We start from the raw sequence: 25,670 nt of genomic DNA on the forward strand, positions 1-25,670 counted from the left end.
GAAAACAGTAAAACAGTAGTTTATGGATATAGAACAAATCCCCCCAAAATAATTTATTTCCTTACATTTACATTTTTAATTAAATATTTTGACTTATATCTTCCAGATTGTCCAGCACTGGTTAATGTATTTAATTCACTCTGTAAGGCTCCCTTTTGCAGAATGTAATAGCCACTGACTAGATCAGTAGCTATGCTCAGTTTTCATGGTGTCATCATCATGGTCTGCAATAAGAGAAGTTGCCATATTCTGTCTTATCTGTAAAGTATAATTAATTATCCTGTCATTTCTTAGTTTAAAATTCAGGTGTGGAACTTTTGCTGAAAGTTGTCTCCTTAGATCCCTCATAGAACACACTTTAGTTTTATTGGTTTTCAAAATAATGAAAGTGAATACAGAGTGTGAACAATTCTGTAGAAAATCTATAAATCATATATCACATTATCATTCTTCATTTTTAATGTTGTTAATGGTAGTGGTACTATTGTGTGTTTATGTGGCCAAAGAGCTTTCATCACGTGAATGCAGAAAACCTAGGTACACATGTTTTGCGTTGCCTGTTGACCTGCAGGCAGTTTAACAATATCTTATATCTGATTAGTATCTTATATTTGATTAATGTTTTTGAGCTTATAAATTACTTTTCACATATGTTAGATCATTTATCTCATAACAGTCTCTACAGTCTCATGACAGGCAAGGCAGATGGACTGGTTGCCATTTTACAGGTGGGGAATCTGAGAGATTAAATGACTTGCCAAAGAACTCCACCATAATGCACCTAGGACTAGAACTTGGGTGATTTTCCCACTTTAGTTTCTTAGATCTGAAAAGTATTGCCATTAATGATATCTATTCCCTTTTTCATTACATTTCATTAAAATTACTATAACATTAAAGATGATGACATTTTATTTCTTGGTATTTGAGTGTTATGTTATTCATTCATTGTCCCTTTTTTGTTGTAGTGTATATTGTGTAAATTTTAATAAAGCACTTTTTTTTTTTGCTGCACCAAGACCTTTTTTTTTTTTTTTTGAGACAGAGTCTCACTATGTTGCCTGGGGTAGAGTGCCGTGGTGTCATCCTAGCTCACAGCAACCTCAAACTCCTAGGCTCAAGCGATCCTCCTGCCTCAGCCTCCCGAGTAGCTGGGACTACAGGCATGCGCCACCATGCCCGGCTAATTTTTTCTATATATTTTTAGTTGTCCAATTAATTTCTTTCTATTTTTAGTAGAGATGGGGTCTCACTCTTGCTCAGGCTGGTTTCGAACTCCTGAGCTCAAACAATCCGCCCGCCTCTGCCTCCCAGAGAGCTAGGATTACAGGCGTGAGCCACCGCGCCCGGCCTGCACCAAGACTTTTAAATTTATAATCCAATGTTTTTTCCTGGCCTATTTTTTTGTGTGTGTGTTCTACAATAAGTTTGTTTCATGTTTTTTAAAAAATCCTTTACATGTATAAACCATTTATTCATCAAGCATTTCTTGGATACCACATCTATAGAGCAGTGCAGTAGTGTTGTGAGGGGCACAGAAGAAGAAGTATTAGGGTCTTCCCTTAAAAGAATTAAAGTAAATTTAGTTCAGAAGATAAAGCATATCCTGGACAACCAAAGGACCATTAAAAAGGAACTGATAAATAAATGTAAGGTGAACTGTACATTTGTATTATGGGAGCATGGAGTAATAGAATGATGAATGTGGTTGGTTTAAGGAAGACTTCTTGGAAATGAAAGGTAAATTTCTTCTTAGAATAGTTTGTTAAAGAATGTGATTATGTTTGGGAATGGAGGAATTGTGATTTTGTGGGGAGTGGGAAGAATAGCCCACAAGAAGCAAATGATATGGGCCAAAACATGAAGATGAGAGTTGATAAATTGGAAGTTAGAGATGCCATGTTGGAAAGCAGATAAAGATGAAACCAGAAGATTAGTAAATAAAGAAGGCGATTTGATTTAGAAACAGGAATAGGAATATTTTTATGGGTTGGGTTTTAGATTTGATACAAGGAAGGGCTATTGTTAGTTCTTGAGCAGTCAACTAGTAGATGTTTACTTGCCAAGACCTATCACGCACAAGGCATTGGGCCAAATATTGAGCAGTAGGGTAACTCAGTGAAAATAATGGGTTCTGTGGAATATAAAATATCATGGAGAAATTTGTGATGCAGGCAGACTGAATGGGAGTCTTTTGCATCAGTCAAGACAATAATGAACTGAGAATGTTAACTGTAGTAATAACTTTGGAAATGGGGCTTCCAGTAGAGTAATAGATATCAATACTAAAACAACATATGGCAGGAAAGAATACAGAAAGATCCTGTTAGATACCACATTGTGATAGGCTAACTTAAATAAACTTTTCATGGCAGATTTTTTCCCACTTTACTGAAGGTACCTCTGTCATACTACCAAGTCAAGAATTGCTCAATAATAATCATCTTTGATAACTATCATTGTTGAACATTTGCTATGTCCCAGGCACTGTCCCAGCTTCTTTGCATGCAATGCCTCATTTAATCTTCAAAACAACCTTGTGAGGCAGGTGATATTGTCCCCGTGTTCTAAATGGGTAATTTAAGTGGTCTCAGAGAGGATAAATACCTTGTCTAAATGCACAGAGCTGAGTAGTCATAGACTCAGTGTTTTAACCCAAATTTGTTAATTCTGAAGGATGTTCTTAATCACTGTGTTGATTTGCTTCTAAAATACAATTTCTCTGTCTACCTTAAATTCTCGAAAATGTACGTGACATGGCCTCCTAAACCCTGAAATTTTTATGGGTATTTTTCAAACCTTAATTATGTTTCATATTATATTGAAACCTTAACAGGTGAATGTTTAATGTCTGGGTCACATAACGCAAAACATACACTGAACTTGATGATAGGGGAAATGAAATAAAATTTGCCATGGAATATTAAAGCAATATAAAAATGTAGCAGGGTAGAATTCTCAAAAGCATGGTATTGATTATTACTATGATTTCTTATTAGTCAGGATTTGCATGAAGATGTTGAAGAAGCTGGTGCACTGCAGAAAAATCACGCTTCAGTGACATCTGCAAACTCCACAGAAGCTGCAGATTCTGCCTGCCTGCCGACAGAAGATGAGTCATTAAGCACTGTGAGCTGTGAGTTGCCCGCAGAACAAACTCCAAGCAGTGATCCAGAGAGTGCCCTAGAAGTAAATGATGCTGAAGCCACAGGGGAGAAAGAGAACTACTGTGATAATAAAACTTGTGTGCCATCAACTTCAGAAGAGGAAATAAGTGAAAATGTGCCTATAACAGAAGATACCACAGACCAACCAAAGAAAAATAGGATTACATACTCACAAATTATTAAAGAAGGCAGGAGATTTAATATTGATTTGGTATCAAAGGTAAGTCTTAATTTTACTCATCTTATTATAGAACAATACTAACTTCTAATTGATTGAAAGTAGCATCTGGGCCCCAAAATCCAAGTTTTATAATTTTATCCTGTGAAGTGTAGAACATTTGTTTAATAAAGAGATAGTAGCCAGAAACTTATAATCCAATTAAAATAATCTTTAAGTGCTGATTAAAAGCACATTAAAATGCTCACGTTAAAATGCTTTGAATAGGTTTTTAATTTATACTTGAAGAATACTTTTGTACTTGAAGAATACTTTTGTATGAGAGCACATAGTATATCCTAATATTCTTCTAATGCACGGACACTGAATTCTATCAAAAGAAAAATTCTAACGAACTTGTTTACAAATCCATGTTATTTACAGTCAGTTTACATCAACCTTTTTTAGTCTTTATATATAGTAACTATTTTAACATCTGTATGATGATGAATATTCTGAATAAATCCATGCGTGTTTAAAAATCGGATGTTCAGGTTTGGAGGGCTTCAGAGGATAATTTAATAATGATGGAGGCAGGAAGACTGGGAAGAATGCTATTGTCTTTGATTATGTTTCTATCCTTAATTCTAATGTTAGTTCACTGTCACTTCAGAGGAGATCCCTGGGTCTTAGAAGGGTACAGTGTTGCATTTGGTTTATAGGAAGCAAGGCTATTTGAGTGCAAAACAATGGAAAACCATTAAGATAAAGGATCACGACCTTAAAGGGTTACAATACAGAGCTAGGTAAAAGTAGAGAAAAACACAGACTGAATCCTATAAGTTGAAGGCAAACAATGAGAAATCGAGAAGTAGGAGAGGGTAGTGAATAACATCAGACTTGCCTCAGAACTACTCTTTTCAATTTAATGTATATACTTAAAGTTCCAAGTGATAGGGGACAGAGAGGGACCAAGGTGTACCACTCACATTTTGCTGATGCAATTCCATATCCTGTTTCTTTTGTACTTGATGCCTGAAAATATGAACGTCTTTTTACTATCCATTTTTCTTTCTAGCATAATAACACTGTTTCTGATTCTGTCATAGTCTGAGTTGGCTACTGCCTTGGTCCTACTTCATATTTCTACACCATCTCTCCCACCTTTTCCATCTACTTTGACCCTGCCATACTTTGAAATCTAGCATTTTCCCACATTACCTTGGCTGTTTGTCTCTGGATAGAAGTTTAATCCTAGCTCATTGATAATTTTCCTTTTATTATGAGCAGTACTCTATGAAATAAGTTAAAAAATAAAATAAAAAAACTGAAGTAGTCAAATAATAAATGGCCTTTGTTCTGAAAATACCATTTTGAATTAGTTACTCAAAATTTGGAATGGTTTATCTAAAGAAATGATGTAAATGTGGTTAAGAATCAAGGGTATTTCATAAAAGTCTCTAACCCTTACGTTACCTGAAATATAGTATATATCTTACAAAGGAAAATGGTAGACGATGGTGCTGTTTCAATTGTGGGAATTAGTATAGAGAATTATTCAGTTGTACAAAAAAATGAATGCTGGTTGTGGGAGGAAAAAGACAATTGAAGTAGAAGCTGATACATTTGAGGAGATTTCTGAAGGAGATTTCTGGATATTTTCATGGATAAATAAAAAACAAACGTGTCTATAGGCAGTTAACAAGGCAGTTATGTTTTGTCCTGCAGAGTTTTCATGGGTTCATATATATACAGAATAACCAATAGTCATTTGTTATAGTCATTCTACAAAAACAGAAGTACCTATAGAATGTATAACCACAGCAATATAGGAGTTTATTGTCAGTTTTTAAGAATATTAGTCATTCAATGAACATTTATTCATTGCCCACTGGATCAAAAGCAGTATGTTCCATATTGTTGGGGCAGTTGGTCACTCCTTGGAAATTTCATCTATTGTGATCATTGCAGTTATCACATCTAAGTTTAGGATGATTGCCAGATATCTATCTTAAGCCCTACCTCTTTCCTAAAGTTCAGTTCTATATCTCCAAACTACTTGATATTTCTACATGCATTCCATCTCAAAGTTATTATGGTATAATTAACCAATACTGTGAAGCTTTACAGTTTACAAACTCATCCATGTATATAGACTTTTCAAAGGTAATACCTCAGGGTAGGTTAGGTAAGTAAAATATTTGAAGTGTTAAATACTGCTCAGACTAAGAGAGAAGATGGTCAAAGATGAAATTCTTACAATTAAAACTCATTTCTAAGTAAGTCCATACCCTTAATAATTATGGAACCAACATGTCAATTGAAGCGAAAATTATTAATTATTAAATCTAGTTCCCATTGTTTCAATCAAAGTGTTCTTTAGCCTCGCATCACTGTGAAATTACTATGGTAGATCACTTAGTGTTGAAAAAGAGGCTTAGGTTTAAATGTGATACACATTCGTTATTTCTGAGCTTCAGAAACAAAAGTCCAGTATAATTTTAATTGAAATGTGTTTTCATTCTTCAGTGATATCTTAAATGCATTATTTTTTAAGCTGGCATTAAATCTTAAGCTTTATTAAATCTTACTAAATAAGAATACATTTTTGTGTTCTATATATTAATATTTGTGAAAGTAGTATGGCTATTGAGGGATCATTGAATCTTAAGTGTTTATATTTTTAAATAGGCTTTTGAAGTGTCTATTATTATTATATAATTAAGACTTGACAATATTTTCCTTAAAACATGGGCTCTTTCAGTTGTGTAGTATGTTAGGAAGAAGATAATGAAGTAACATGCCATATTTAATCAGGGTAATCAGATTAGTTTTAACAAAATGTCCATTTTGTTTGTTCTGCACAATGCTGAACTAATATAATAGCTTATAAAATTTTACTTAGCTGGTATTGATTTGCTAAAAGTCTTTACTGACTTCTTGGATACTCAAACTAATGGTTTAGATTGATTTTTGAGATTCCCTTTTTCTTTGCGTAGTAAAGCTTATTTTAAGTTCTTTTTCCCCACTTATTATAGATATAACATTTGCATTTTTAACATTTATTTCAGTTATAGACATTATTTAAAAATATCTTGATATATGAATCAGCCAAACCTGTTGTTTTTAACTATATGGTTGTTACTATTTAAATTATTGTTTTTGTCGCTCTCAATTGCTAGAGATGTTGAAAGATTAAATCAGTCCTTCACATACATGCCTGCAATAACGGTCATCCTCACTTTTTTGAGAGAGACATATCTCATATAACCCTAGATTTCTAGGACTACAGAGGGACCTTGTAATTTGACTCTTTCAGTTGAAATCCATCACAAATCTTTTTTTTTTTTTTTGGTGGAGTGTGGTGGTCCACGGGGCTGATTTTTTCTTACAAGCGCCTGGCTTTATGTAGGTCTACAGTCTATTATCCAAAACCCTTGGGGCCTGGTGTGTTCTGTCATTTGGATTTTAAAACATTATTTTAGGCAGTATTAATAATACAGTGCATATGCCGATATGCTGTGTATTAGGTAACATTTCTAGCAGGATCTGAGGAGGCACTCTATAACTAAACGCATTAATATTTCTGCAGTGAAATGTGTGAATATTTACGTTAAGTGGGACAAAGACAGAAGAGCCTTGAGTCAGTTTGGATCAGGTTTTGCTGCTAAACAAGTTATGAAAAAACTTTTGGATTGCACTTTGTTGGATTTTGAATTTTAGCTCATCAGTTGTGAACCTGTAATAAATTGTGTTATGTATTATAATATTTTTAAGTATGATACTTTTTATAAATACTTTAAAATATAACAAAATTATGTATTTTTATTTAGTGTTTATAAATTTTTTCACTATTTTACTTTTTATCCTCTATTATCGTTGTACAGCTGCTGTATTCTCGGGGATTGCTAATTGATCTTCTAATCAAATCTAATGTCAGTCGATATGCAGAGTTTAAAAATATTACCAGGATTCTTGCATTTCGAGAAGGAAGAGTGGAACAGGTACTATACTGATCAAGTATCCTAACTGGGTATGAGTTTAAGTTATTATGGTTTGTTTTTGAAAGATAAGCAAATTAGATTGTTATTTTTCTGGTAAAGTAGTAAATTCCAATCCTACATGGTAATTTAGAAATGTAAATAGTAATATTTGCTCAGTTAAAATTTCTGGTGTTAATTCTCTCAGAACTTATTATGCAGCTTGATGTTGGTATTGAGGAAGTGTTACTTTCAGGCAGCACTGCTAGATTTGTTCCCTGTTGGGGTGCCATGCCATTGGCCTTTTAATGGCATGAAGAGCAATTTGGCAGAATTAAGTTAAGAATGCTTATAAGTTAATTAGATCTGAAATTAACAGAGATGCCGTTAGAACTGATGGAAGGTAACGTGAAGCTTCCTGACTAGAATGGAAATAATAATCCTGTTATATACATAAAGCGGAATTTGGAATTTGATTATTAGGGAGCAGTTTCTTAACTTAAAATCATAATACTTTTCAGGTTCCTTGTTCCAGAGCAGATGTCTTTAATAGCAAACAACTTACTATGGTAGAAAAGCGAATGCTAATGAAATTTCTTACATTTTGTATGGAATTTGAGGAACATCCTGATGAATATAAAGGTATTGTTTTCCATTAAATTGTGTTCTCCAATTATTTGAACTTTCTTTATTATTTTAATGTGCTTGTTCTGATTTAGCGAGCCACTTATTACTGTTTTAAAACGCTAATTCTGCACTATACAGTAGGTTAGCCATGAGCAACATGTAGCTATTTAAACTAATTAAAATTATATAAAATACAAAATTCAGTTCCTCAGTCTCACTAGTTGTGTTTCAAGTGCTTAGTAGCCACATGTGGCTAGTGACTACCGTGGCTATGGTACAGATGTTTTCATTATGGCAGAAATGCTGTGCTAGATTTTAATTTTTATTCTTGTTATTAAATACTACAGTCAACTGGCTCTTCGTAGATGATATTCCTTCTTTGTTGTTCCCTTATTTTTTCTTCTCAATAATTAAAAAAGACCGTATACTTCGTCATTATTCAGGACTGCTTTTGCTTAGAATCTTGAAATATTTATTTTGATTGTTTAAAAAATAAAAGGCTAGATGGAACACAGGAAAAAAACATTGGATTTTGAGATGGCATGGTTTCTAGTGTTGGCTTTGACCCATCTCAGTGTGTGATTTGGAGCTAATTACAGTTTGTTGAAAATTGAATGCACCATTTTATCAATAGTATCAGAACTGTACACTTTGCGTGAGCTGGAAATATTATCCAAAATTCGACTATACTATTGCTAATTAATTTATAAACTTACATTGAGAAGCGTAGTAGTATTTTTTTTTCTTGATGAAGTAATAAAAAGCTAGTTCTTGCTCTTACAACTTAAAGTCTGCTAGATACTGCCAAGTTGTTCTCCACAGTGGCTATGTAAACTTACATTCTCTCAGTAAATTTTTATTTATTTAAATTATTTCCATAAAGTTTTTATCTTTGTCGTGGGATTACATTTCCTACCACTAACAGTTCAGTTACATTGTTTTCTGTTCTTGGATTAAAGGAGTAATTTGTAGGGAGGGGTTCCTTATGTTTTGATGTGTGATTATATGGCACTGGGACAGATTCCAGTAGCCACACAGAAATTAGTTTCATTACCTTTTAGTTCATTGTTATAAGTTTTAGTGGGAAGTATACATTTTGCAAAAGTCACCTATTCATCATTTTCACCAATAAATTTTAATTTTGTCATATTTAATATTTTCAGATGCAATTATTAGTATTCTGCAGTTTTAATGATAATAAAATGAGATTATTGCCAACCATGGCAACCCATTGAGTTATTTAATGATTTTCTAGCTTTTTAAATCTATAAAATACTAAACAAAAATTCATCACTTAAAGCTTAAAAATTATACCATCAGTCCAAATAGGATAGTGAGATTGTTTCTATTTCTTTTTTCTAAGATCAGCCATCACTTTACAAAATGTAATAATACCACCTGTGTCCTTTGTAAAGTTTAAACAGATTTGATCTTATTTTTGTAGGGTGGTTTTAAATAGAAGTTTAGTTCTGATTTTAATTGATACATTTTCATCTTTCTTTTCATAGCCTATGAGGAGATTACATTTTCTGAATATTTAAAAACTCAAAAATTAACCCCCAACCTCCAATATTTTGTCCTGCATTCGATTGCAATGACATCAGAGACATCCAGCAGTACCATAGATGGTCTCAAAGCTACCAAAAACTTTCTTCACTGTCTTGGGCGGTATGGAAACACTCCATTTTTATTTCCTTTATATGGCCAAGGAGAACTCCCCCAGTGTTTCTGCAGGTAAGTTTGGCATTGGTGCTCCTGTCTCTTCTAAAGGTGATACTTGAATAAAAGATGAATATTAGGTAGGCAAAAATGAGATTTTTTTCAAGATTTAATATATGCAAACATATGCTTTGTTGTTCTACTTTTTAATAATCTATTTACCTGCCTACCTACCTACCTGTTATATTCAGTTTGGCCTGTTTTTGAGCTTTATAAAAATAGAAATTTACAGTAATGATACTGTACATTCTTTTATTTTACTCAATGTTATGTTTCAAAGCATCATCCTTGTGTATAATTATAATTTGTTTTCATTGCTATATAGTATTCTATTTTGAATATACCATTTTTCCATTTTTCTGTTGGTGAATACAGGATGTTCCCAATTTTTTGACATGAACATCCTTGTGTATGTTTCAGGATATATGTGTTCAAGAGTTTCTGTAGGATTCATGTTCCTAGAGTTTCTCTAGGAGTATGTTTCTTAGGAGTACATTTCAGGATATACATATTCAAGAGCTTGCCTAGGAGTTTCTCTTGGAGTGGAATTCCAAAGTCATGGGGTATATGAATGTTTAACACTTTACAACATAGCGCCCAATTTTTTCTCCAGAGGGTTGTACCATTTACATCCTACTAGCAATATATAAGAATTCCCATAGCTCTACCTCTGCCAACATTTTAAAATTTTTGTCAGTCTAACTCACATAAAATATCACATTGTATTTTTATTTTATGTTTCCCTGATTACCTATGAAGTTGAACCTCTTCTCATATATTTATTGGCCATTCATGTTTTTTCTTCAGGGGAGTACTTACTGGTATCTTTTGCCCATTTGTCTATTGGGGTTGTTGTCTTTTTCTTATTGATTTCTAGGAGTTTTAAAATATACTCTGAACACTCATCTTCTCTCACATATGTTGCATGTATTTTGTCTTACAATATTTGAGGTACATGGAGGACATTAAGATTAATATAGTCAAATGTACTAATCTTTCTTTATATGTAGCTTTTTTGGGAGGTAGTATAGCATAGTAGTTAAGAACCTGGACTGTAGAGACAAGACTGCCTGGATTTAAGTCCTGACTTCCCCGTTTAATTGCCATGCAACGTAGGGCAAATTTTGCAACCTCTGTATTATGTTTTCCAAGAATCAACTTTGGGATTTTTATATCTTTGTATCCTAATTCATTAAATTTTGCTCTTAATTATCTCCTTTGTTTTGCTTTCTTTGGATTTTATTTAGCTTATCCCTACCCTTCCCTGCTCTTGCCAATTCTTAGGCTAAAACCCAATGAATTCAGTATTTATCTTTAAAATTTTCTAACATTAACATTTAAAATTATAGTTCTCTCTAACCACTGTTCTACTTTTTAATGCATTTCTTATGTATTATTTTCATTATGTTTTATTGCTAAGTGTTTTAATTTTCATTATGATTTTTTTCATTGACCCATGAATTATTATGAGGCATTTTAAAATAGCTAATTTGGTTGATTCTCCTGCTCTTAGCATCACAAGTAATTGCCTTATGGCTACAAAATATGCTTTTGTGGTACTAATTCTTTAAGCTTTGTTGATACTTATTTTATGGCCTAGCATGTCATCAATTTTTATAATTTTCCCATGTGTGCTCAATATGTTTATATAGTTGTTGGGTATAGGGTTGTCTAATTATTAGTCTCAGGGTCCAATAAGTCAAGCTTCAAGTTGTAATTTAAAAAATTTATTCTTATGAGTTTTTTTCCTTAATCTATCAATAATAGAGAAATGTGTTTTGAAATCTCCCATTATGACATTAGATTTGTCAATTTCTCCCCATAATTTTATCAATTTTTACTTTATATTTATTTTGAAGCAATTTATTGAGCTCATGGAAATTTATAATTGTTTAATCTTCCCAGTGGATATAGTATTTTACATTATCTACTGACTTTTTCCATCCCTAATAATGCTTTTTTAAATCTTGAAGTTTAAATTTATAATTGTTTAATCTTCCCAGTAGATATAATATTTTACATTATCTACTGAATTTTCCATCACTAATAATGCTTTTTTTTAATCTTTTTTGTTTGTTTGTTTGAGACAGAGTCTCACTCTGTTACCCGGGCTAGAGTGCCGTGGCGTCAGCCTAGCTCACAGCAACTTCAAACTCCTGGGCTCAAGCCATCCTTCTGCCTCAGCCTCCCGAGTAACTGGGACTACAGGCATGCTCCACCATGCCTGGCTAATTTTTTTCTATATATTTTTAGTTGTCCAGATAATTTCTTTCTATTTTTAGTAGAGACGGGATCTCACTCTTGCTCAGGCTGGTCTTGAACTCCTGAGCTCAAACAATGAGCCCTCCTCGGCCTCCCAGAGTTCTAGGATTACAGGTGTGAGCCACCACACCTGGCCAAATCTTGAAGTTTACTTTGCCTGATATTCAAATAACTATTCCAACTTTTTATTATAGTCATGTGCCCCATAATGATGTTTCAGTCAACAATGGACCACATACATGACAGTGGTTTTGTAAGATTGTAATGCTATACTTTTTCTATGTTTTAATGTTTAGATACACAAATACTGATCATTGTGTTACAGTTGCCTACAGTATTCAGTACAGTCACGTGCTGTAGAGGTTTATAGCCCAGGAGCGATAGACTGTACCATATATCTTAGGTATGTAGTAGCCTATACCATCTAGGTTTGTGTAAGTACATGCTGTGATGTTTGCTCAGTGATGAAATTACCTAATCATGCATTTCTCAGAATGTATCCTTGTTTTTAAGCAACACATGACTGTATTTGCCTGTTATATCTTTGTCCATTATTTTAATTTTCAACTTTTCTGAGTCAATATTTAGGGTTCTGAATAACATTATTGCATGTCTTTAATCCCATCTGACAATCTCTTCTATCCAGCAGGATGAGTCCTATTAAAAGGAGTCTATTCCTTCTTTCTGAAGTATATAATTTAAAAAGTTCTAGTTAACATCTGTTGGTAGTAATGCTTCCTAGTTTGTGTGTATCTGAAAATAACTTTTTTTTTTTTTTTTGCCTTTTTGTCTTGAGTGAAGGTTTACAGGGTAAACAATTCTGTGATGGAATGTTTTTGGGTTTTTGTTTTTTTTTTTTGCTTTCAGTACTTTAAAATTTTATTCCACTATCATTTGTGTTTATTTTTATTGCTGAAAAGTTTGATGATGGCCTAATTTGTCATTCTTTTAATAAGCAATATCTCTTCTCTCACATAGTTTTTAAGATAGTTTTTCTTTGTTGTTCTGCGTTTTTGCTAGAGTGAATCTTAGGTGTGGCTTTCTTTGCATTTATCTAACTTAGTATAAGTTAAACAATGTGAAATCAACAATATTCAACCATTTTTGACCTACAGTTCCATGTGGTTCAACCAAATACATTTTGTTTTCTCTATCTGTGAATTTATTATGTCATTTATTATTTTGGAAAATTATCAGCCAATATATCTTTACAAGCATTGTTTTTCCTTCATTGTCTCTCTCCTCAACTTTTTTGAAACCCAAATAGATATGTTTTAGAATTTAGCATTCTCTCTTCTGTATTTCTTAATCTTCCTTCTGTATTTTCTATCTCCTTGTCTTTCTGACTGCATCCTGGGTACTTTATTAAGATCTGTATTCCAATTGATTAATTCTCTTCACCTGTGACTAATCTACAGTTTAACCCATTCATTTTATTTTAGTATTTTTATCTTTCATTTTTAGAAGTTTTGCTCCCCCATCTTCCTTGCCATTTTTGATATTTTCCTTGTTCATTTTTTGAAATTCCTTGTTCTGTTTCTTTAAACATTTCATCTATAGATATCTTAATTCTCTTTGTGATAACTCTAATATTTAAAGTTCATAATGTTCTAATATCACCAGGTATTGCTTCTGCTTATTCACTATAATGGTTTATTTCTTTGTGTGGTGCTTATCTTTGACTGAGAATTTATATTTTATTGAGTTTAATCTGGGGACCCAAATCAAGGGTGCTTTCCTTCCGGGATTATTTGTGTTTGCTTCATCTATAAGGCACTACAGAGTTAGGACCACTTTAGTTTTCTTTGGGAGCCTTCACTTAGTGGAGCCCCAGATACAGCTACCACATGGTGATAATGGCACAGGCTTATTTTCTCTCTCTTTTTTAAAAAAAAATTGCAATTATTTATTGTGCAAAGCTTTTATTTCAGCTCAGGGTTTATGTTGTGTGTATGTGGGTGTATTTGGGGATGGAATATTTCCCATGGACATTCCTCTTCCTTCAGTCTCATCAGTGCAATAAAAATTGTTTCATGCAAAATCTAGGTTTTTTTTTTTTTTTGGTATTGACAAGAGGTCCTTTCACAATATCCAGTCCAATATACTACTGGAAGTAGGTATTCTCAAATTTACATTTCCTAAATGCACGATTTTATGAATGTAGGTGAGAATGTTATAAATTTGCAAGTAACTTATTTCTGAACATGATAGGTGTGTGTATTTCTAGATATAAGTTCTTCTTCCTGTGATTATCGGTCAATGTAGGGATGAATAGCGGGTGTCATGTCCCCTGGGACCAGAAGCCCTTCTGTCAATTGAAACTAAGAGGGGAGTTCTATGGTCTTCTTACTCCTTCCCTCTTTCTGTGTCATTGCTTGATTCAAAGGAGCCATGCTGTTTTCTCTCATGTTGCCACTTGGTATTCATTCCTATGGAGCTTAGGGTAAGGAACAGGGACATAATGAGCAGATCACTGAGAAGTGACCTGAAGCTCACTGGCTTCCTTGCTAGTTAGTACTTTATGAAAATGGAATATTTAACTTTATTCCTATTTTTTCACAAAATCCTTGTATTTCTTTCCTAATTTGTACATTTTTGAAATATGCATTTGGGTTTTATTCATTTTTAAGGGAAAAAACCTTCAAAAGTTATGTTTGTTTGTCCTGTACTGATATAAAATCTCAGAATGAGACACTTATGTATTGAATCCTAGACAAAGGAAACATTTTTCCCCAGAGACAGTTGTAACCTCTTTAAGGCTGAGATTTTATCAACCTTCCATATCCTTTTATCCTTTGCAGAACCTATCTCAATATTGTGCATGTGGCTCACATTTAATGTTTGTTATAAAAATTATGCTTTGTCCTCTTCAATTTGAAAAAGAATGATGTAATTAAATGTATATATAGTAAAAACAACAAAAAGACCCTTTTGCTATGGTGTTTGAAGTAATATATTAAACTTGTTGGTGGTTTTTTGTTAATTAAGGTAACTCTGAGTTCTTGCATTTTATATAGCTGAGTCTATATGTGAATTATAATAAAAATGTGTTTACTTAGCCTAGGGATATTAATTTTTAATTTTATATTGGATTCCCTGCATAATGCTTCATAATTTCATATAAATATTGTTCTGTTTACATCCTAAAGTAACACTATCACCATCTTTATACATCATAGGCTATACTTTTTATCACCAGGTTATCAGAATAAGGTGTCACCTGTTCTGTGATTTCTAACCACCATTCTATATTCTGTTTTAATATAAGCCTCTTAAGAGTTTCTCACAGCCAGTTACAGTGTGTTCTCATCAAGGCTACTGTTATAAATGGTATGTATGCATATTTATGTGAAAGATTCAAAGACATTTGTAAGTCACATCCTTGCATTCTACATGAATTCTGCATAAGCAGTATAACATTTTAACTACTAGAGATAACTTTCATGAATAAATGCCCTTTGAGGCTTTTATCAATTTAAATAGGTAGATTTTTTTTAGCAAAGAAAATGAAGCTTATTTATTGTGCTACCTAGTGCTCATTAATATGTCAGAACGTGTAAATTGGACCATATTGCAAGAAAAATCATCAAAACCTATATATTTTTCTAGTATAGCAAACCTTAGAATTTTCCTTACTATATATTAGTTGGTTAATATTTTTTCTGGCATGCTGGATAAGATATGTATGCAGTATATAGGTTTTTAAACTCTCACAATCTATCTTCCAAAGAGAAGTCCTTTTTAAGCCCTAATTTATTTCTGTTATCTGTGTGGTTTGTAACATATTAATAGTAGCCTTAGAACTACTTTCTAGTTCAGAATAGGTATTATATACTGTGTCATGTTTTCGTAACCTGTGAAGTGGAGCAGTACCAGTGGGAGCAAATAAATGTTACATTTTTTTTTTATAGGTAGACCTGGACTGCCCAGAGATTGTTACTTGATTTTGTAAAAAGAGGGCATTTAACTGTTAGTTTACTAGATAATCCAGTCTTCCATTTTTCATTGACCTAGATTTGATCTCATTTTTTCCTTTGATGTAGTAGGATTGTTAAAATATGAAGGATGAGTATATTTCACTTTTAGCATGTAATATAAATTTTATATAGTGAATATATAAATTATCACCACCAAATATTTTTTTACCAAGTGTTTGAACTCAAATGACATTTTCCTGAGCATTGTATGTGGAAAATTGAATAGACATGAGAGCTACCTCAGAAATTGTGTAACACAAGCTGATATCTAAGGTATAGCTTTTAAAAAGAGAATTAGGGATGACCAAAAGTCCAAAATATATAAATGAATGTATGCATCTTTAAGTAGCTTGTTCAAGATTATAGGAGCAGCATGGAGGGAATGGAAAGGGAATTTCCCGTCTGATGCACTTATTCACTGATGACAGGAAGAACTATGCCCAATATGGGACACATAGATGCCACTGTGATTTTGTCATAACCATGGAATTTTTTTTATGTAGACTGTAAGGTATTTTATGTTGTTTTGTCTTTTTTCTATGCTTTTAAAAAATCCCCTTCTTCAGTCCAAAGTTCAAGATCAGAAGGTCAATACACTTTACTGAATGTTTTATAGTTCCATTTAGAGAAATCATAATAGAAAATATCTCTTGGAGCAAAATAACTTGCTTATTTTATTCTATAATAACTAGGTTTTTTTCTTCAGGGAATTTTCAGAAACTTAAGAAACATTTGTTAACTTGGAGCAACCTATTAGAAAATGAAGAGAAGTCTTAAAATTGGCCTAAGATCATACTGTTGGAAAATTTAAAGAGTTTATATCTGCTTGCAAAGTCAGAAAGAGCAAAACTGAAATGGGTTTTTAGTGTCTTTTCCCAATGTTCTTGCCCCTCTGTCTTAACAAGTTGGAGTTAGATTATGGATCTAGATTCTTCAATAGTACATTATTTTTTTAATTCAACTGCGTTCTTCTTCATCTCTTTTCTTATAAAAGTCACCCTACTATTCTGCTAGCTAGTAGTAGTACAACCAAAAAAAAATTAGAGTTAGAAGAACCCTTTTATATTATTTTGACTGGTTGTCTAATTTTATAAATGAGAAAGGTTAAGGTAAAAGAAGCTGAGGTTAGAAACCAGATGTCAATTCACATTGTTCATGACTCTCCTATTATATAATTTTAAATGATTTTTTTGGGAAAAATTAATGGAGATAATAAAAATATTATGTTATTTTTCTGGATTTTATTATATTTGTGGTATTTTTCAGCTTTTAACGACTCGTAATTTGTTATGATTTGATTTCTCACAGTTATTGTATATTCACTTCCCAAGGAAGGTAGAGCTAATAAAGATCATTCTTACAGCATTCTAGAAACATGTTCCAGTTCTGTGCCCAAAGGAAATACAAGTTTAGATGAATAAAGAAATTCTTTCAACTTCCCACATTTTACCTAATTAATAAAAGTAAAAAGAAAAATAGACCGTGAACAATTCTGTCTCCTCCCCACCCCATAACCTGAATTTGTGCGTTTGATAAGCGCTAATGCTGAGGAGCCCAGTAATAGTTAGATTTTATACCCTTTGAAGATTAGTTAACATTGATCTGTTTCATGCCCCCAACCCCACTAGTTTCCTCTCACAGTGTCATATAACCACATGATATACCTAAATGTAGGTATAGAATCTGACTCTGTGTTTAATGGGTAGATTTGACGAGTCCAAGTGTGTGTGTGTGTGTGTGAGAAAAGCTTGATTATAGAATCACAACACACTATTGTTTTGCAACACTGCAGCTGAGGAGAGCTGTATTGAGATATGCAAAAAATGCTTAATCATAGGTCCTTGGAATTTATATACAAAATGTTTCATATGCGTCTTTATGAAAAGAGTCCATAGTTCCATCAGATTTTTCACAGGCATCCATGACTTAAAAACAAAGATTTAGAACCATTGTTATAAATTTTCATTATTTATTTATTTATTTTTACTCAGCCAATCATTCCTTAAGAACTTATAAAAAGATGTCCTAAAGAGTGAATATAAGAGTACTTCTGGGATCTAAAGACTAGGTATTCTGGGGTGGGAGTGTAAGGGAGACAGGAAACTTGGAAAATGTTACTATTAGAATTAAAATTTATAGGCATCTCTTTAGATAAGATAGATGCAAGCTGATATCTATACCCCAGTCACGTGGAGGAGAAGTAATAAATATTGAATAGTGAATAAGAGGATACATTTTGGAGTCAGACCAATGGGGCCAAATTCCAGTTCTGCTAATTAGTAGGTTTGTAGTGTTGGGTAGGTTATTTAACTTCTCTTTGCTCTTGATTTTTAATGGGGATAGTAACACCTTAAAGGTTGTGAGGATTAAAATGAGTTAATGTTTAGAAAGTGCTTATATCAGTGCCTGCCTTTGTAAGTACTACATATGTGTTAGCTGTTATTGCTATTAATGTTGTTGTTACTATGATTCTTTTAAATAATGCTGTTGCTGTTATAGAATGTCACCAGGGTAAATATGAGGCAGACTTAGAGCCTTAGCCATATTTAGTGATCTAATTTGATAAGCAAATTTTTTCCATAAAGGATCAGATTGTAAATAGTTCAGGCCATATGGTCTCCATCAAAACTATTAGGTCATTAAGTATGAAATGTCCGGTTTCCTTAAGTCCTAAGTTTGACAGTTGCTGTCTCTCACATTTTCACATTGACGCTTCTTGTTTTATTTTCACTGTGAGGGTACATCCTCATTCTTTCAAACGCATGGTTTTTGGCTTGGGATTATCTCTCAAATTTTTTTTTGGAGCAATTTTTGTGAAACCATGTATAAATAAAAACTTTGTGTTATTGTCGAATATGAGTTCCATTGTGGATCCAGTGCTGTGCAGCCAGCTTGAAATATCAACGAAGTGTTTGGGAAGGATGTGGCTAATGAATGCACAATATGTTGATGGTTTGAGAAGTTCCGTTCTGGTGATTTTAATCTTCAAAATAAGCCACGTGAGCAATCGGAGACCAAGGTGGATAATGATGAGCTGAAAGCTGTGGTGGAAGCGAATCCATCTCAACCTACACGTGAATTAGCAGGAGGGTTTGACATTACTATTCCAACAATATTGTACCATTTGAAACAAATTGGCAAGGTAAAGAAGCTGGATAGATGAGTACCACATGAATTAATAAACAAGCATCAGAAGAGAAATCGTCTGGAAGCTTGCCTTTCTTTGTTGTCACGACATAGAGGCAAACCATTTCTACACCGTATTGTTACCTGAGATAAAAAATGGATTCTTTTTGACGATCACAAACGTTTGTTACAATGGTTGGATAAAGATGAAGTGCCGAAACACAGTCCAAAACCGAATATTCATCAGAAAAAGCTAATGGTGTCTGTTTGGTGGTCCAGCGCTGGTATTATCCACCACAACTTCATGAAACCTGGTCATTCGATTACAGTGGATGTCTGCTGCAACTAATCAGATGAAACGATGCGGATGCTTGCAATTAAGCAGCCGAGATTGGTCAATAGAGACAGTTCAGTCCTCTTGCAAGACCACATGTTGCAAAAACAATGCTGCTCAAACTACAGAAGCTGGACTTGGAAACTCTCTGTCACCTACTGTATTCACCAGACCTTGCACCAACTGACTACCACTTCTTCCAGGTTACCAACCACTTCTTGCAAGGAATAATATTCAATTCTCAACAAGCTGTGGAAAACGCCTTTCTCAATTTCATTGCCACTCATTCTCCAGGCTTCTTTGCTGCTGGCATAAACAGCTACCCTTAGGATTATAAAACTGTGTCGATAGTTTAGGCACATGCGTTGATCAATTGTACTGCTTGTTTGAGTTGTAATAAACTAAGCTTTTGGTTTGAAATTGGACATTCCATATTTAATGACCTAATATTTATAGCCGTAGACAATATGTAAAAGAATGGGCATGGCTGCATTCCAAAAACTTTATTTACAAAAATAGGTGTCAGGTTTTCTGCCCCATTTTGATCAGTTAAATAGTCTTGTCTACAAAATATAATTTTTATAACCCCAATATTAGGAGATTATACAGGAATGCCTCAATGCAATGCTTGGTATATATTAGTCATTTACTAAGTATTTGATGGATAAATGAATGAATAGTAGGTTGATTTGTATAACTGAGGAAATTGTGTGCTAAAGAAATGGTAGAGCAGTGTTTCTCAAGATTTCATGTGTGTCAGTAATTAACACATAGATTACTGGGCTCCATCCCTGGAGTTTCTGACCTGTAGATCTGAGGTAGGCCATGAAAATTTGAATTGCTAACATGCTTCAGGTGTTGCCGATGCTGCCAGTTTAGGGAACACTACTGTAAAGGAAGCAACCAGGGGAATTGCTCTCTGGGTTCAATTCTAATTAATGAGAAAAAAAAAGGGTTTAGTTAAAGTGAGCAAAAACTTGTGAAGAAGCATCTATATCATTTGTTGTAAATTTTATTTTTTTATTTCTTCCCATTTAATTCAACAGCTATTTTTTTAAGCATCTATTCTCTGCCTAATACTCTTCTGGATGTAGTGGATGTATACTATATGAAAAAAGAATATGACATAGACATTGATGTTAGTGTCAAACATGTAATCTAGTTAAGGAAAGAAAATGTACATTCATGGACCAATTAGAGAATTAGAAAATATATTTTATCAGATTCCAAAAATGTGCGATCGGGGTATGAATGCTATCAGTAGTCAGAAATAATCAGAAGGAGCCTAACTAGGCGTGACATGAAACTAATCTGATCAAAGTAGGCTGACTACACTTTGATGAAATTATAGGAATTGCAGACTGTTCTTAACCCATCCATTTTCAGAAAAGAGCAAGAAGATTGGGTTCCACTCTGAGGCAGGAACCAGCAGTGGTCTGACTCTACCTGTCATTTAACATAGTGCATGTATGTGAGCTACATAATTGTTCCAGATGCTCTTGGTGTAGGCTAGAGTTTCTCAATCTCAGCACTATTGACATTTTTGGCAGGATAATTCATTTCTGTGTTGGGGCAGGGCTGTCCTGTGTATTGTGGAATGTTAACAACATTTCTGACTTCTACCCACTAGATGCCACTACCTTCACCTACCTATTTGTGACAGACAAAAATGTCTTTAAACATTGCCAAACGTCCTATACAGGCAAAACCATCCCTGTTTGAGAAATATTGGTATAGTCTGTATATATTGAATTGTTGTAGTCTACACAATAATATAATGAACATGTGTGATTTTTCTCTTTAATAAGTGCTCCCAGACTAGTTATATGTTGAAAGGTGGGGAGAATAAAATTTTCTTACAGTCCTTTCTTAGAATGCTATTACTCAATTTTTGGTTGTATAATTTGGAGCAATGTAAAATTTATTTAAGGAACAGAATAGTTTAAAATAGCTTGGCATTTCAATAAGTGGATTAGTTCATGAAGATCATTTAGCAAAGTAGCCAGCATATAGGAGATACTAAATAACCATTAAAAAGCAAAATTTGTGTAACATATCTTAATAGAAAAAGAATGAAAATGTTAGAAACAGAAAAGCACACATATACACCCTCCCTCAATTTTATAAAGAAAGATAAACCTCATTCCCCAACCTCGAATTCCACCCCTAGTGTTAATCATGGTTAAGTTAGTTGTATTTCTTCCTACCTTTTCCATACTTGTACAGACATATATGTATAAATGTGTACATATATATACTTAAAAAGCCATCTAATCTTTGACAAAGCAGACAAAAACATACACTGGGGAAAAGAATCCTTATTCAATAAATGGTGCTGGGAAAACTGGATAGCCACATGTAGAAGACTGAATCAGGACCTACACGTTTTACCTCTCAAAAAAATCAACTCACGCTGGGTAACAGACTTAAACCTAAGGAGTGAAACTATTAGAATTCTAGAGGAAAATGTTGGAAATACTCTTCTAGACATTGGCCTAGACAAAGAATTTGTGAGGAAGACCCCAAAGGCAATCACAGCAACACCCAAAATAAATAAATGGGACCTGATCAAATTAAAAAGCTTCTGCACAGCCAAAGAAACGGTCACAAGAGCAAACAGACAACCTACAGAATGGGAGAAAATTTTTGCATGCTACAAATCCGATAAAGGGCTGATAACCAGAATCTACTTAGAACTTGGGAAAATCAACAAGAAAAAATCAAACAACCCTATCAAAAAGTGGGAAAAGGACATGAACAGAAATTTTTCAAAAGAAGACAGAATAATGGCCAAAAAACATATGAAAAAATGCTCAACATCTCTAATCATCAGGGAAATGCAAATCAAAACCACAATGAAATATCACTTATCTCCAGTGAGACTGGCCTTTATCAAAAAGTCCCAAAACAATAAATGTTGGCGTGGATGCGGAGAGATAGGAACACTCATGCACTGTTGGTGGGACTGCAAACTAGTGCAACCTCTGTGGAAAGCAATATGGAGATACCTTAAAGAGATACAATTAGAAGTACCATTCGATCCAGCAATCCCATTACTGGACATCTACCCAAAAGAACAAATGATACTGTATAAGAAAGACACCTGCACCCGAATGTTTATAGCAGCACAATTCACAATTGCAAAGATATGGAAACAACCCAAGTGTCCATCAATACATGAGTGGATTAATAAAATGTGGTATATGTATACCATGGAGTACTATTCAGCTTTAAGAAACAATGGTGATATAGCACCTCTTGTATACTCCTGGATAGAGCTGGAACACATTCTACTAAGTGAGGTATCCCAAGAATGGAAAGACAAGCACCACATGTACTCACCATCAAATTGGTATTAACTGATCAACACATAAGTGCACATGTAAGAATAACATCTATTGGATGTTGGACAGGGGGGAGGGGAGAGGGGGGAGGAGGGAGGAGGGTACCGGTGTTTGTATACACAAGGAGTGCAATGCACACCACCCGAAGGATGGACATATTTGAAACTCGGACTTGGGGGTGGGGCAAGGGCAACATACGTAACCTAAACATCTGTGCCCCTATAATATGCTGAAATAAAAAAAAAAAAAGCTTGTGTCCTGAAAGTTTGAGGACTGCTATTTCAATAGAATTTTTTATAAACTATAGGATTCTGGAAAATAAAATTAGCACAGCAACATGCCTCATTGTCTGAGTCATTCATATATGATTTTAAAGACAATTTTCTCTATAGTTAATAGTTTATATTGGCATACAAATGATACATAAGTAATAAAGGGTGAGCATGATTATGTTTACATGATCATTTGTTTGTTTTTCCCTTGAGGAGAGACTGTTGTGTGGGATAAACAGCAGGGTGGTGAGATAATCCATCATTTTGAAACCTGTTCTCTGGTGATGGATGGATAGATTGGTAAAGTAACTCAATAATCTTCATTTTTTTTCCAGGTTATTCACAGATCAGTGAGCATTTTCGTTAATAAAGCAATGGAATGCATTTGTGTCCTTGCCTGCATTATTCCTCAGGTTTTGACAGAACAAGACTTTTAATTTGGGAATAACCTCTTATTAAAACTTCTATTTAAGTGTATAGTATGGAAGATTTATTGTGACTCTCATGAGTATATTATTAACAGAATTACATTGGATATACAAATTATACAATTTGAATTTCTGTTTTAATAATAGCCCCCTTCAGTGCCAACTAATTCAGATACTGGATTATCCTCATGGGTAGGTACAAAAACTCGCCCAATCCAATTTTATCCCCATGTTACATGTGTATACTACTACAGATCTTAAAATAGTTTTAATAATTTGTATTAGAATGAAAGGTGGTTGGCTGCTTATACGGCAAGGGTGGTACTTGAATTAAGTCCAGTGTTCAGAGTTGAAATTTTAGTTTGATTAAACAGAAAGGTAATACTATATTATTGCACAGACTTACTTTCTGAGGATCATTCAGAACAATTCTTGACCCATCTCTTTAGAACTAATATACTATTATACAGGTGTAATAGAAATAATATGTGAAGTGTGTTTATTTTCAAGCTAAATTGAAGATTGTCATTCACGAAAAAAACGAAACACAGCAAACAAAAACAAAAAAAGAAAATCAGCCAGATACAAAGATCCAAGGCTTTATTTGCTGGGTTTCCATGTGTTCTCTACTATTCCCCTATTTAAGTTTGTTTTTATTTCAGATTAATATAGGCCAATTAATGTGATTATACACAATTGTAGCAAAACTATTCATTTCAAATTCTTCATCAGCTTACCTTCTACTTTGGAAGGGAATGCTCAAAAACTGAGTCTTTTTATAAAATTCCTTGTCATATTTTATGAACTTCATAAGATTTTCCATGTGTTACAGAAGTATGAGTCTCAGAATTGGGTTCTGATTCTAGCTCTGTCATGTTATTATTTGCATGGACTTGAACATGCCATTTGAATTCTCAGAGCCTCAATTGTTTTACCTGTATTATGGAACAGGCAATATAATATTACCTCTGCTCTGGGCTACTTTGAGACTTAAATATATGATGTAAGGGAAAGTACATTGAATATTGTCCAACACTAATGTAGAGTATAAAGTATTATTACATAAGAGTTACATGACTTCACAGTCTTGGTAGTTAGAATAAATGTTTTGGTGATTACTGAAACATTAATTTATATATTATGGGATATTCATTTGGTTTGTACAAACCAGGTCTGGTATTAAAATTTAATATTGTAATTAAATTACCTAATAATTTATGGCTGTTCATATATTTGCTCTATAAAAGTCCTCTGTCTCTTTCCTATAGTTCCTAGCACATAGCCTTCTACAAAATGGGTACTCTATAATTTTTTATTATTCTGTATTTGACTCATACACAGTTAACTGCTCAAGACTTTGGTGGGCACATAGTAGATGCTTAATAAATTAAATGCTTTTGAATTGAATTATATATTACCATGGAAAGAAATTAAACAGTACAGAACAGAAACTGATTTTTTTCATGCACTAGAGAAATAATTTGTAAAAAATATCTCTGTTGGGACTAAATTAATATAGCTTTTAGCCATTTCTCCTCATTTTTCTATCTCTTCATGATTCATGTCTGTCTTCCCCCTAAATTAGGCAGTAGGTTCGCACTTGCCTAATATAATGAAGTAGAATAAAAGTTTTAACAAAAAAATGTACTTTTACAGTCATGCACCACATAATGATGTTTCAGTCAACAACATATACGGCAGTGGTCCCATAAGATTATGATACTGTATTTTTTTATACCTTTTTTATGTTTAGGTCCACGAATACCATTGTGTTACAGTTGCCTACAGTATTCAGTACTGTAATATGCTGTAGAGATTTGTAGCCTCGGAACAATAGGATATACCATATAGCCTAGGTTTGTGGTAGGCTGTACCATCTAGGTTTGCATAAGTACACTCTATGATGTTTGCACAGTGATGAAATTGCCTAACGACACATTTCTCAGAATGTGTCCCTGTCGTTAAGCAATGTATGGCAGTATGTGGTGAAACCTCTGATTTTAGTCTCACCAGTGTAGAATTCATAACTATCTGAATGTTTTTACTTTGTAATCTGTATGTGAACAGTTTGCTAAACAGATTAATAGCATGAGCAGGAAGGTATATTACCTTCTTATACCTACTCAAGAAAGCAAACTAGTTTCAACCATTTTTTTGAAATGACTCCTGCAATCTCGAATTAGCATACTATGTGGCAACACTTGAAAGTCGTAAACATATATTTTATAATATACACTTAGACTGGTGTCCTTCAATTATTTCATACATACTAGATTT

At 33.5% G+C, this 25,670-nt stretch overlaps 1 protein-coding gene across 1 annotated transcript in view; it reads left to right on the forward strand.

Moving 5' to 3' along the window:
- The window catches only part of CHM (choroideremia (Rab escort protein 1)), a 169,859-nt gene that overhangs the window by 70,978 nt on the left and 73,211 nt on the right, over positions 1–25,670 (forward strand). The window contains exons 5-8 of the mRNA XM_012647137.1: positions 3,000–3,387; positions 7,212–7,328; positions 7,826–7,946; positions 9,440–9,665. Coding sequence (XP_012502591.1) covers positions 3,000–3,387; positions 7,212–7,328; positions 7,826–7,946; positions 9,440–9,665 — 852 coding nt within the window. The remainder of the gene's footprint in view (positions 1–2,999; positions 3,388–7,211; positions 7,329–7,825; positions 7,947–9,439; positions 9,666–25,670) is intronic.

The sequence above is a fragment of the Propithecus coquereli genome, unplaced genomic scaffold (assembly GCF_000956105.1).
Source record: "Propithecus coquereli isolate 6110/MARCELLA unplaced genomic scaffold, Pcoq_1.0 Scaffold257, whole genome shotgun sequence".
Classification (NCBI taxonomy): domain Eukaryota; kingdom Metazoa; phylum Chordata; class Mammalia; order Primates; family Indriidae; genus Propithecus; species Propithecus coquereli.